A 14,104-nucleotide genomic window follows, 5' to 3' on the forward strand; every position below is an offset into this window, starting at 1 on the left:
GTTTTTTCGTGTGCCAATATTGTACTTTCTTGTACCCCACTCTTCTTCTTCTTCCTTCCTGATGTTTTTCTAGCCAGTGTATTTATAGCTTGAGAGGGGATTTGATTGCTCTGTGTTTTGCTGAGTTAAGTGTGCCAAGCTCCTTTAGTTCAGCTTGCTGTTTCCTGATATTCCCTTCACAGCACCTGTTCCACATTAACTGGCAATTTTCCATGGTCTCCCTTCTTTACTGAAGTCCAAATAAGCTTTTCTGCACCAACTTTTGTCTTAAAAAAAAAAAAAAAACAAACGAAAAAACAACAACAACAAAACCAAACCACAAAAACATGCACAAAAACCCCCTCCAAACCTGCACAAACCAGCTGTTTACCCAAAGAGAGGTACTACCTAGCCTAATTCCAATAAGCCAGACCTAGCATAATTGTCATAAAACAGGAACTGTATTGTAATTTCTCATTTATTTCATAATTATTATTTCATTCAAAATCTACTGTGAAGTTCTATGTACTTCTGGGGCCACACTCAGGACCCATAATGCTGTCCATTTCAGATGCTTTGTAAAATAACTGTTTAGATTCTGCTTATCACCAGCCCTTCTGTACCTTTATCAATTTATTGGATTAGTTGTAAACCTGTTTTACTGAGTGCCCAGTTCACATGCCACTTCTGCCAAGGTTCTCCAGCTTTATCTTCACTAACCATGCTGACCTCTTAATTTTGGCATCTTGGCTGTGCCTTGTTTTGAAGTTTTGTATTCCTTTCCTTTAGCCTCTTCATAAAGAAGTTAAGCATGTGGCCAAAATAGCTTGTTATTTTTGGAGGCAATTTCTCATTTATCATTACTATCAGCCCAATACCACTATCAAGTTGTCATTTCTGGCACATATGTGGTGGAGGACATGCCCTAATGATTTTTGTGTTGTTTTGCAATGTTTACATTAGAGTGATCTTTCAGGTTTAGCTGTATATTTTGATCTGCAGGTCCTGTTGCTATTCTTTGTAGTTTTTCTGTTCATACTTCATATCATTTTGGAGAGGTTCACTCAGCTGGCCAGAGATAAAACACTTGTCTGCAGGATTTCCTCCCAAGCCTGAAATGCAGAGAGCGGCTACTTAGACAAAGAAGGAGACGCCACATCTATGCAATTGCCTCCACCCAGGTAACAGCCCATCCTCAAGGCTCTGCTGTCGCAGTGTCCAGACCGCAAATGTTCCACTCAGGTGAGAACAGGTCATATAGACTCTGGGAGAGCTCAGGCCACTAAACTGATCCTTCTTTTTCTTGGGTGGATTGCAGGAGGCTGGTAAGGGTGACCAGCCTATGAGGCCGCTTCCTGATGAGCCATCTGGAGATGTTTCATTTCATTTTGAGCAAAGCAAGAAACACTGTATGGTCAGCTGAAACCGTTGCTTCTTTGCATGATTTATACCAAATCTAGTTCAGACAGTACCTCATTGTAACAGAATGAGTGTTCTTAGTGTGACAAAAACATTTTCCATTTACCCTTCTGTTAGCAGGGTCTGAGCACGGTAATCAGTCGTTTCACAGTGTGGGTTCTTGTAGAAGAACTGACAAAAAAGAGGGTTGTATTTGTTATTTGTGCTCGCATTAACACGCTTCTGCTTTACATTTAGTCTCACTATTACTTGTACTGGTACAACCAAGAGGTGTGTAGGGCAGTGGGGTGAAGAAACAGAAATTTATCCGTGCTTGCTGCTGAAGAAAATGTATGAAGAAAATGTATGGGACTCTGTGTCTTGAAGTAGCCTGTATTTTGATCAGCAAAACACTCCTCACAATGCACAAGCTATTGTGAAGTAACATCAAACGTCACAGTGTGGGAGCAAGAACCTTTATTTTTATGTTTATATTTAGGCATAAAGTCATTGTTTCACAATTCCTCCCTGCCTGCAAAGTTTTAGAGGAAGCTCTGAGGAGGAATGGATAATGTTTTCCTGTCTTATGGTTTAAATATTGATATGTAACTTAGAAAAACAAAACAAGTAATGGGTTTTATTCAGTTTCCTGTATGGAGGTTGTTTATTTTAACTGGACAACAAGAGATCTGGTGAAACTCAAATGAGAATGTCTTTAGCTTTTTCTGTTCACCCAAGGTGAACCTGTTCTTTGCTCATGTTCTGCTTGTAATATTTTTAATCTCCTTTGGAGTTGTTGTTAATGTTTTGCCTGAAACTTTCACTGGGAAATGACTTGTTCTCAAAGATTTTCAGGGAAATATTCAAATTTAAAAGGAATAAATTGAGAAATTGTGAGCATTTCTATTTGTCTTTTAATTTATTTTTCGTGTTTGAACCTTTGACACTTCCACTACCCTGAGTGTTAATTTCCAGGGATGTCACTGAGATGTTTGGAGATTTTGATCTGAGATCCTCTACATTACTGTCCTTCTTTGCAATTAATCTAATTGATCAACAGTGTCACTACCTTAAGGAGCAAAGCATTGCAATGCACACATGTGCACAATTACATAGATATTGAAAAAACAGGATATTCAGAAGCTTCTTGTGTCTTCTGAGTATAGGACCATTCTCTAAAATAGTTCATCAGGAGAAATGTGTCTAATTCCATGATAGTTTATACTAGAATTTCTTTATGCCATAGTGTTATCAAGACCAGACCTTTTGGCATCAGGTGCTAGCAATCTGCAATGAATCATTCATTAGTAACTGTTTATTGTCTTTATTAAGAATGAAAATGTTTGGTCGCCTATAAAATATGAGACACATTTTTGTCTGTACTGCTTAGGACTGCAGACCTTAGAAGTCTTCAGATTCTCTTTACATCTGGACCCTAAACATTAGAGTTTAAACTTAATCTGAGAGTTCTTTAGGTTTCTATGACTTTTCTATGCAATGTTTATTCTGAGCAGTTAAACTCTGTAGGTACACAGGATGATGCCTATTTGTGAATTCTAGAATACATCGATATTCAAGTTAACAGCTTGTCCTTGGTGCCATCTCAAGGCATATCAAGGATAAGAGGGTTATTAGGGGCAGTCAGCATGGCTTTACCAAGGGTAGGTCATGCTTGACCAACCTCATAGCCTTTTATGAGAATGTAACAAGGTGGATGGATGATGGCAGAGCGGTGGATGTGGTCTACCTTGACTTCAGTAAAGCCTTTGACACAGTCTCCCACAGCATCCTCACAGCTAAGTTGAGGAGGTGTGGTCTAGACAATAGAGTAGTGAGGTGGGTTGCAAACTGGCTTAAGGAGAGAAGCCAGAGAGTGGTAGTCAACGGTGCGGAGTCTAGTTGGAGGCCAGTATCTAGTGGAGTGCCTCAGGGGTCAGTACTGGGGCCAATATTATTCAATATATTCATTAACGATTTGGACGAGGGAATTGAGTGTACTATCAGCAAGTTTGCTGATGACACTAAGCTGGGAGGAGTGGCTGACACGCCGGAGGGCTGTGCTGCCATCCAGCGGGACCTGGACAAGCTGGAGAGTTGGGCGGGGAATAACCTGATGAAATTTAACAAGGGCAAGTGTAGAGTCCTGCACCTGGGCAGGAACAACCCCAGGTTCCAGTATAGGTTGGGAGATTACATATTAGAGAGCAGTGTAGGGGAAAGGGACCTGGGGGTCCTGGTGGACAACAGGATGACCATGAGCCAGCACTGGGCCCTTGTGGCCAGGAAGGCCAATGGCATCCTGGGGTGTATTACAAGGGGGGTGGTTAGTAGATCGAGAGAGGTCCTCCTTCCCCTCTACTCTGCCCTGGTGAGACCACATCTGGAATATTGTGTCCAGTTCTGGGCCCCTCAGTTCAAGAAGGACAGGGAACTGCTGGAGAGGGTCCAGCGTAGGGCAACCAAGATGATTAAGGGAGTGGAGCACCTCCCTTATGAAGAAAGGCTGAGGGAGCTGGGTCTCTTTAGTTTGGAGAAGAGGAGACTAAGGGGGGACCTTATTAATGTTTATAAATATCTAAAGGGTGAGTGCCATGAGGATGGAGCCAGGCTCTTCTCGGTGGCAAACAATGATAGGACAAGGGGTAATGGGTTCAAGCTGGAACACAAGAGGTTCCACTTAAATTTGAGAAGAAACTTCTTCTCAGTAAGGGTGACAGAGCACTGGAACAGGCTGCCCAGGGAAGTTGTGGAGTCTCCTTCTCTGGAGACATTCAAAACCCGCCTGAACATGTTCCTGTGCGACCTCACCTAGGTGTTCCTGCTCCAGCAGGGGGATTGGACTAGATGATCTTTTGAGGTCCCTTCCAATCCCAAACATACTGTGATACTGTGATACTGTGTAATTTGCCAAAATTAAGGGGATGAAGAGGGAAATGTTAAAATAAGATTTAAACCTAACTCTGTTATGTCATTACACCTACTACATTTTGCAAAGGTAATAATAAAGGGTGGAAGTAACCTTGTTATGCAGTCACTGGTATTGAGGTGTCTTCATGTGTTTTTGATATCCAAAGCTGTATTGTAGTCAACAGCTCTAGTCGGGACAATGAGTAAAGCCAAAGTCTGTCCAGCATCCTCTCTTAGGATTCAAATGTCTCTAAGTCTACTGAGAGTTTTGACTACATGGTCAGTGAAACTGGCACCTTTAGACACCTGTGTCTCCCCAGCTTTAGGTGACTGAATCTGGAGCATCAGCCAAGCCACTGCAAAATAAGTTTCTTAATTAAAGTATTTAGGGTTACTTGAGATGCTTCTGAACACAAGACTCACAATGAGGGAAGGCAGACATTATCATAGTGTGGCCATAAAGTGCTAGCTGGAAATTTCCTGGTGGAACTGCAGCCTGTGGAAGGCCCCGCAATGGAGCAAGGAATGAGTAATGAGGATGGAGTGGCAAAGAGGGGCTGTTATGGCCGTAACTCACATCTACATCCCCCTGAACTTCTTAGAAAGAATGAAGCTGAGCTTGGGAAGAAGGATATGGGGTGGGAGGAAAGTGTTGGTTTAATTTTTTTTTTTTGTTTCTTACTGCCCAATTGTGAATGAAAATATTAATTTTCCTCAAGTTGAGTCAATTTTGCCTGTGACTGTAACTGGTTAGCGATCTCCCTCTCTTTATTTTGTCTTATTTTTCATCCTATTTTCTCCTGATGTCCTGTTGATAGGGAAGAGTGAGAGAGCATCTAGGTGGGGATTTGGCCAAGGATAATCCACCAGAATCTCAAGCAGCAAAAGTCTAAAAGAGGTGGCCAGACAGTTAGAGGATGTTATTCTTAGGAATAAGTCTAATGGGATGAGCATATAGTAAAACATTAATATCTACACACTGAGGAGTCTCCCATGACACTACTGTGGCAGCGGTCCTTTAATACCATATTGCCATAATTTGGAAGTAATGACAGTGAATGACTAGTCCAAATAGGGTATTTTTGTCAGTTCAGATATCGTATTGTAAGACAAAGAGTCTTAAGGCATAATTCTTAAACTTGCTCTGGAAGAAATCGGGAGCAATAGCATTAATTAAAAACTTCTACCTTAGTACAATGACAGCATAAGGGAGAGAAAGGTCAGGCAGTATAGACTTGCTTACTATTATTTTTAACTATATATTGTGCATATTGATAACCTAAGCTTCTTTTGTTTTCTTTTCTGAAAACTTAAAAGTAAATGGAGAGTTTTCATGCCCAAGTTATCGCCTAAAACAGATATCTAAAAATGTCAAAGGTTGTGCTGGAATTATATCCAAGTTGGCAAGGGTCTGCCAGTTGGAGTAGGTAAGGTAACATGAGCTTTCAGCTGTGAAGGAGCTTGACACAGTCACAATTGCCTCTGAAGTGGTGAGTCTTGTTTTGTTCTGTTTTGTCCCCATCAAACTACTTTCTTCAGCTTTTAACCTAGCAGAGACACAGCTGTTTTATCCACTGTTACACCCTTAACAAATATTTTATTGATAAGTGTAGCCTGTGTGAGATGTTTTTTTATGCAGCAGTTCACTGAAAACTAGGTGTTTTAATTGTTCCTTTCTACATACGGTTATACCTCCCGAGGAAATAATTCTACTAAGTGTCACAATGTCTTTAGTTGCTGGATAGGCCTTTACAGTTAAAATTTAACCTTTATTATTGTATTTAGAGGCTTAGACACAAATCAGGCTAAAAATATCTGGAAGCATTTGTGAGATATGAGGAATTTATAAAAAAATAGACCAAACAAAGGGCAGGAGAGAAAATGCAGAGACAGGGGGATTGACACCATCACAGTGTTACAGCAGATCAGTGGGAGATCTGAAAACAGGTGGAGGTATCCTGAGGTACATCGTGGTGGGTTAGGTCCTGTGCTGTACACTGCCTCTTGTTCCTAATTCATGAAAGTGGCGATAATCAAAGACTGGGATGATTTTTTTTCTCTGTTTAGACTGAGCTAATATTTGGAAACTGTCTAAAGTAACCTGCACCATGTGTATCTTAAGTCCATGAAATTGCTGTTATTTTTTTTTCTGTCTTCTTTCCTCTAACATTGTGATCACCTATGGGATAACAAATAACAGCTGGTTTAGATATGATTAATGCTATCACTTTGATGATATGGTGGCCTCAATATGCAATGGCAGAATGATAATCACTAGGTTTAAACTGAATTTTCTTTCATGTGGGATTAGCACATTTGTTGTATTTCCACAGAAGTTTCCTCTTGTTTTGTTTTGTATTAAAATTTTTCACTCCCTGTCTCATCTCACTGCCTTTTACTGTAGGTATTATTCTATGTCTCTTTTCCTTAAAAGAATCCAAGAGTTTTTTTTTGTAGTCTTTCCTTGTTAGTCACACATCAGGCAGTTGTGCACTCTGCCTGCTGTAAAATAGAGATTCCATGGTATGTCTGCTAGTCAAATTGAATCCTTATTTAGAAAAGAATCATAGAATCATCTCAGCTGGAAGAAACCCTCAGGATCATTGAGTCCAACCACAACCTAACCTGACTCTAGCACTAAACCATGTCTCTAAGAACCTTGTCTAAATGCCTTTTAAACACTACCAGGGATGGCGAGTCCACCACTTCCCTGGGCAGCCTATTCCAACGCCTGACAACCCTTTCTGTTAAGAATTTTTTCCTAATATTAAATCTAAACCTCCCCTGGCACAACTTGAGACCATTTCCTCTTATCACTTGCTACCTGGGAGAAGAGATCAACACTCTCCATGCTACAACCTCCTTTCAGGTAGTTGTAGACAGCGATAAGGTCTCCCCTCAGCCTCCTCTTCTCCAGGCTAAAGAGCCCCAGCTCCCTCAGTTTCTCCTCCTAAGACGTGTGCTCCTGGGTCCTCACCAGCTTCATCACCTGGGACTGATTAAAATCAGTGTAAATCCACTTTAGCTATAACTAAAAAGCAGAAAAAAATAGTATTTCTGAGCATGTTTTTTCTCTTGAGCACTTCTGTTTGAATGCAGATCCTCAGGTTGTGTTCTCACAGAATTTTTGGTTCGACCGAGTGCTCACCTATCTAACAGCATGTTATTTTTAATTCTTTCTCCCCAGGTATTACCAGATAAGGGCTGGACTGAAGATACCATCCAGGATTCCCCACAGGCTGTTTGCTACAATTTCAGAACAGACAGGTAAGCAGGTCCCACCCAGAGGGATGTGACATGACTGGAGGTGGGGCAGCATGGAGGAAGAGACAGTATGTGGGGAACGGGTGACCCTGGATTTGGATCCAATCCTGGATTTCTGTAATGATCAGTGTCTGTTCAGCTCTCTGTTCTGGAATGGGTTTGAGCTGAGTTGGGCTTGAGTTTTGATGCTCGCGTCTGTCAGAACAGCAGAGAAAATTCTCACCATCTCATCTGCAAGCTGTCTCTCTTATATGTGGCTCTCCTTGCTGATAATAGAAAGAGTTAGTTTATTATTCTAAGTGATTTCTGGATGAAAATTGCTGCACTGTGTAGTGGGTTGACCCTGGCTGGATGCCAGGTACCCACCAAAGCTTCTTTATCATTCCCTCTCCTCAGATGGACAAGGGAGTGAAAATACAATGAAAGGCTGGTGAGTCAAGATAAAGACAGGGAGAGATCACTCAGCAATTACCATCACGGGCAAAACAGACTTGACTTGGGGAAATTAATTTAATTTGTCACCAATCAAATCAGAGTAGGGTCATGAGAAATAAACTCAAAACTTAAAACATCTTACCACCACCCCTTCCTTCTTCACTGCTCCAGTGTGAGTCCTTTCCGTGAGGTATGGTCCTTCAAGAACAGATTGCTTCATCATGGGGTCCTCCATGGGTGCAGGAGACAGCCGGTCTCACCATGGTCTGCAACATGGGCTGGAGAGAATCTCTGCTCTGGCACCTGGAGCACGTCCTCCCATCCTTCTTCACTGACCTTGGTGCCTAAAGAGCTATTTCTTTCACATATTCTCACTTGTTTTTGCAGCTACTTTTTGCAGCATTTTTTTTTCACTTTTCTTAAATATCTTATCACAGAGGTGCTACCAACATCACTGATGGACCCACCATTGGTGGGTTCATCTTGGAGCCTGCTGGCCTTGGCTCTATTAGACATAGGAGAAGCTTCTAGCAGCTTCTCAGAAAAGTCACCCTTGTAATGCCAACCACTACCAAAACCTTGTCACATAAACCCAATACAGAGTGCTAACAATAGTTTTTAGAGAATAACTTACAGAGTCCTTTTGACTCAATATCATCCATAGAGGAAGAAAAAAACGTGAAAACAGAATGAATGAGTTCTTGAGCTTGGATATCACATTTTGATTTTTTACTTATTGTATTTGAAAATTTTCCAGTTTAAAATTATTTTCTGGATTAAAGGTTATTTTTTCTTCAAACAAAACCATATATTTCCATTCATAAGTCTGCTTAAATTAAATAGGATACAGATAATACAAAATTATTAGATTATTTTTTTATAAAATGCAGAGAGTTAAAAAATAATATGAAGAAATCACCTTGGAAAAAAGAAAATCCCGAATTCAAAATCTGAATAAAGAAATCTCTCTGTGAAATAAATAAATAAATAAATTTTGTCGAAGTTTAGAAAACCCTCTAGTGTGAAAAATCCCTAAAAAAGAAATAAAATTGTATTTCATCACATTCCAGTGTAATTCACCCTTGGCATATACAGAATTCCTTGAACTTCCTTTCCTCTCTGGAAATGTCCTCAAACTACAGCAGTCTCTGGCATAAGTAGTCTTGAACTAATGAAATACTCTCAGTGAGAAGATAAGTAGAATTTTACTTTCTAGTGACAAGACCACCTCAAGAACAAACAACAAACCCCACCCCCCAAATTTCTCCTAGTCTGCATTGAACCAAGGATGGCTATATTTTTTTAAAGGAGGAAACTCAACCATTTAATAAATTTACTTTTTATTCAGGTTAGTATTTTCTTCTGCCTGATACTTCTTCAACGTCCCATCTTCTTTTGCTTCTGCTGGAAATAACTCATGCAGAAGCATGGGAAGATGAAAGACAAGGCAGACGTTGTGGTTATAGGATTAGTAGCTGACTTTCATAGCGTTAATGCAATCCAGACTGGACTCTAATAGCTTTATAGGGCCAAAGCCAAGACAGGGGGGTATTTAAGCTGTTAAGGCTTTAAACAGTTTTTCGTTGTCTATTTTCACAAGTACTTCCTAATTGATTTCACAGGCCTGAAAGAGAGCATAGTTTAATAGAACTCAACTTAAAGGCAAACAGGGCATAATGTTCTTTTTGTTTTTATGCCACTCATCTCTCTGAGTATGGGAAAGCTCCGCATTTTTCAATAAGTAACCCCTATTAAAGAAGTGTTACAACAAAACTAGGGTGTTATAAAGTAGTGAATAAACTCCTACCTCACCAACAAGAACAAATATAAAATAGGGGGATTCATGAGTCAGTTTAAAATAATTTTTTAAAATATTTTCCTTATCAGATTAATAAGATCTATGAGAATTGAGAGTAAGTTTTGAAAACAATACATAAATTTATGAAGTAAAATCTGTGAATATCTGCAGTAATAAAATACATAAAATATGTAAATATATTAAATAAATAAGAGGTTGTATTTATCTTCCAGTGCATATGGCCTTTTATTTTTATTAAATCTTGCAGGCTTTACAAAAAAACATAGGAACTGACAACATTAGCAATGTTTACTTCCCACTAGATGTTTTATGCAACAGAGGCCAAACAAATTGTGATTTTTCAAGAATTCAGCAGAAGGGTGGTTGCAGCCAAATCTGAACAGCAAGGACTCCATTTATGGTGCAGGACCAGCAGGTTGTACAGGAAGCCTTGATGGTCCATATGTTGGCCATATCCTGTCTACATTGTGGGAAGAGGAAGGACTCTGTGCTCCAGTGGAAGCAATGGGGAGCTGTGCTGCATCCCAGTAGCCCCTGTGGTTTGGTCACTTCGGCTATACGTTAGCTTGTCTTGTGTCAGGCTGTATGAACATAAATATAACATGTAGCATCCATACATATGCATATATATTCATAAAAATACACATTTCATTCATTCTCCTAAGCATTTTTAGCAAGGTGAATTTCCTTAAAGACAGGCAAGACTGTTGGCTGATGACTTTTTAAGCAATGAAAAGGAGAGAGGGATCAAGGCTGGCTGTGCACGGTCTTTCGTTGTTCTCATGCAGGTTTTCAACTCCCATGAAATTTATCTTCCTGTCTTCGAATAGATATCATGACTGATGCACCCTGTTTTTAACTTATAAAGAACAAATTATGCTTTCTATTTCTTCTTCTGCAGCTCATAACAGCATGTACTTCATTGACCTCAGCATCAATTCTGTAGGGCTAAACTAATGCAGACACATCTTAAACTCTAGAAATACCCTTCCATAAACTATCCGCTTCCATAAATTTTTAGTCTGCCACATAAATTTTGGGACAAGGATTCACAGAAGTTATGTATATACAGTCATTCAGTGATTTCCAGGCTATACATACAAGATGAAAGATTGCAGGATCCTATCTTAAAAACATAATTTAAAACCATTTTTATTTTAAAGTTTACCCATGAGCACACAAGATCGTTGTTCAGAACAGTGGGAGAAATAACACTGGTCAGAAACATTTAGGATTAGTTAGTTTATCTTGATTCTCTGCACCACCCTAAAGAATAGAGAACGGTGGAGGCCAAGAGAACAATATAAATGAGGATTACTTAAAGAAGATGATATGCATGGAATAAATCTTAACATTATTGCCTACAAAGAATATGAAGGTGAATTACATTGTTGAAGATGTCAATTAAGACAAATATCAGGAAAAGCAGCAATTTTCATTTCCTCTGCAGTGTTTTGCAGTAGTCTACACACCACCTGGATGTATTACTGTTTTGAGAGAATATTATTCTTTATTAGTGAAAGTTGAGGTCATTTTTTGTTCATAAGTCGTATTTTTAGACCCACTAAGACTCATTTCATGTAATGCAACCATTAATAATTGCTTGCCTATGAGCTTGCCTAGCTGTTTACCTTGTAAGACAAGGAAATTTTTTTGGTGGGTGAACATTAAGAAAAGAAAATTATTATACATGGCATATAATTAAAGAAATTACTTAAGACTTTGTTTTGTGTCCAGATTTCTCTTGTTTCTACCATCCAGAAGTACTACATTACCACTTTTCAAAACTTTTCAAATAGAACAATATTTTTGAAAAATTGGCCTGAAAATCTAATTGTAAGTAATATAAAGTATTTAAGAAAAAATATTACCTGCCAGGCTAATATTTATTAGATTGTAGCAGTGTTCCACCTAATTTAAGTCAGTTAAATAGGGTTATTGTCTAAGAGCACAGAAAACCAAAGACAGTCAAGGAATGTGGTTCTTCATCTATCTCATACAAGGCAAGAGAGGTAAGATGCAACATTTGTTCTAGACAGGTCAAGAAAAAGTAGTTGTGACTGCCATTTCACATTAACTTTTTTTGATTAGTGATATAGAGAGGTTTCATGTACACATATTTTGATGCTGTCTAATAAAATGGAATATCTGTCAGTAGATGAGAAGAAAAACTTTAAATTGTGGTTCATGATCACCTACACTGAATGCCTTTTCATGTAAATTCAATGTTGATCTCTGACAATCTTGCACCTAAGACCTAATTTGAAGGGTTATTTATGTTTCTGATATGTTCCTTAAATAACTGTTTGTGTTTGTTTTTAATAAACAAGTAGTGATCCTCATAATTTTATTAGTGTTTGGATATCTCAAAGAAGTTCCTGGTGAAGGAATTAGATTATTGAAGAAAAGCCTTTTCTTGTAAATGGCTTCTTAACGCAATCAAAACAAGTATTTCCAGTTAGCTGTTCATTAGAGCAAGAAGAAACAACACCATGACTTGTGGAACAGCATGAAATTGCAGTCATTAGTTTCAATAACTTTTTGAAAGGTAATTTCTGCCTCCATTAAGTGAAGATAAGCTTACTGCTTTTGAAGCATGAGAAAAGGGGGGAGAGATTCATACTTTATCAAACACATGGGTTTGTTTTCAAAGGTTATTAAAGTAATCTGAAAATAAATAAATTTAAAAAAAAAAAAGTATTTTATGTATATAACAAAGCATACCCAACAGATACAAATTATATCTAGAGGGGACCTTATTATGAGAGAAGTTATTTTGGGGATGAGTTGTCTTAGAAAACCTCATTAGCTGTAAGATCGTAAAGGATGGTCCAACATTTTAAGAGTTGTTAATCCACAATTTAAAAAGAACTAATTCCATGATATGCCAAGAGAAATTAAGAAGAAAAAAAAGAAAATTAAAAGGATATCTCTGCCTGTCCCAATCCTCTTTCAGTCAAGGCCCTTCATAAATGGCTCAAAGGATGGAAGCTGAAAAGCTGTATTTTTGGCTGGGAGATTTGCTGCCTTCAGACATCGGATACTCATTTACATGAACTATTCAGCTGATAAATTTCATCCAGACAACTGTTTCCTTCTGTTGTGTACTGATGAAAAACTATGTGGTGTCCTATTGTGATGTCCTGTATTTTACTCAGGGAATTTGCTCATCTGAATTAATATATGAAATAAATATATGGACTGACAGCTACACAGGTGACACAAGAAACAAATATTTGCTCACCGAGTTTCTGAAGCACGGAATTGTTTTCAGACATGCATTCTCTAAATGAACAAGGCTTTTCAGGAACTGGCCATGAATTTTGAAACAGAAATAAAGATTAAAAAAAGCATAGACTGTTTGTTTTAACAAAACATTAAATGTTTAAGAAAGCAAAGTCAAAACTTTCTGCTAATCCCAAGCAGGTCAGCTATTCTATCATCTCACATTTCAGCATGTCTGAGAAATGAATGTTGGTTTATGGAACAATACAGTGATAAGAGACTGCATTTACGTTAAGATCTTTCATACAAGGAAATTAATAGGAAATCTTGCTTTTTATCAGCACTGAATCTATGTATAGGTAGAGAGGTAGTTTTATGTGATTCTTTCCATAAGGCTAACTCAAAATGTTAAAAGACAAGGTTAAGATAAAGGTTTCATCTCAGAAATGTGCAAATTTACTCAAAAGTCATGCTAAGGAAGAGAACATTCTGAACATTTTCATCAAGCAATTTAAAAATAATGGTGTCTACTTCAGAAATTACTTATCCAAAATGGAACATCTGCATTTATTCCAAATATAAATATGCTAAACATAATATTTCAGAAACTAAAACAAGTCTCTTCAAGTATTTAAATAGGAAAACGATGATGCATTGAAAGAGTTTGTGCCTGAAAAATGTTACCTCTGCACTTTCAAAGTAGTCTTATTTTAGATCAATTGTAAATATGGAGGGTCTGCATGAGTATTTCTCTACTAAATCATGTGTATTTTCAAGCTTCAGCAACTGTGCTTTCAAGCCTTCTAAAAAGCATATATGCAACTAAGTACACGCAGATAAATATGACAGGTTCAACCCTGCTTCGTTGCCTTTAGAGCCTAAATTTAAAAAAAATCACTGGCTATTTTTATTGCTTCAGTCTTAGAGTTTCAGTAGAAAGGTACTTCTGAAACTGGGATGTCAAACTGGGTTAACTAAATAAGCTATCATAGCTTAAAATCTGCAATAAGGTCTAATATAATCTGTTCACTGAGTGCCAAAAAGGCAAAGTTGCATCAAAAAATTGATAGTTTGCAA

General features: G+C 38.2%; 1 protein-coding gene across 1 annotated transcript in view; it reads left to right on the forward strand.

The window, feature by feature from the left end:
* The window catches only part of FAM135B (family with sequence similarity 135 member B), a gene marked incomplete at both ends in the record, with an annotated part of 144,170 nt that overhangs the window by 23,678 nt on the left and 106,388 nt on the right, over positions 1–14,104 (forward strand). The window contains one exon of the mRNA XM_082045143.1: positions 7,472–7,551. Within this exon, the coding sequence (XP_081901269.1) occupies positions 7,472–7,551 (80 nt within the window). The remainder of the gene's footprint in view (positions 1–7,471; positions 7,552–14,104) is intronic.

This window comes from Streptopelia decaocto, assembly GCF_964273445.1.
Source record: "Streptopelia decaocto genome assembly, chromosome: 2".
In the NCBI taxonomy this organism is placed as follows: Eukaryota; Metazoa; Chordata; class Aves; order Columbiformes; family Columbidae; genus Streptopelia; species Streptopelia decaocto.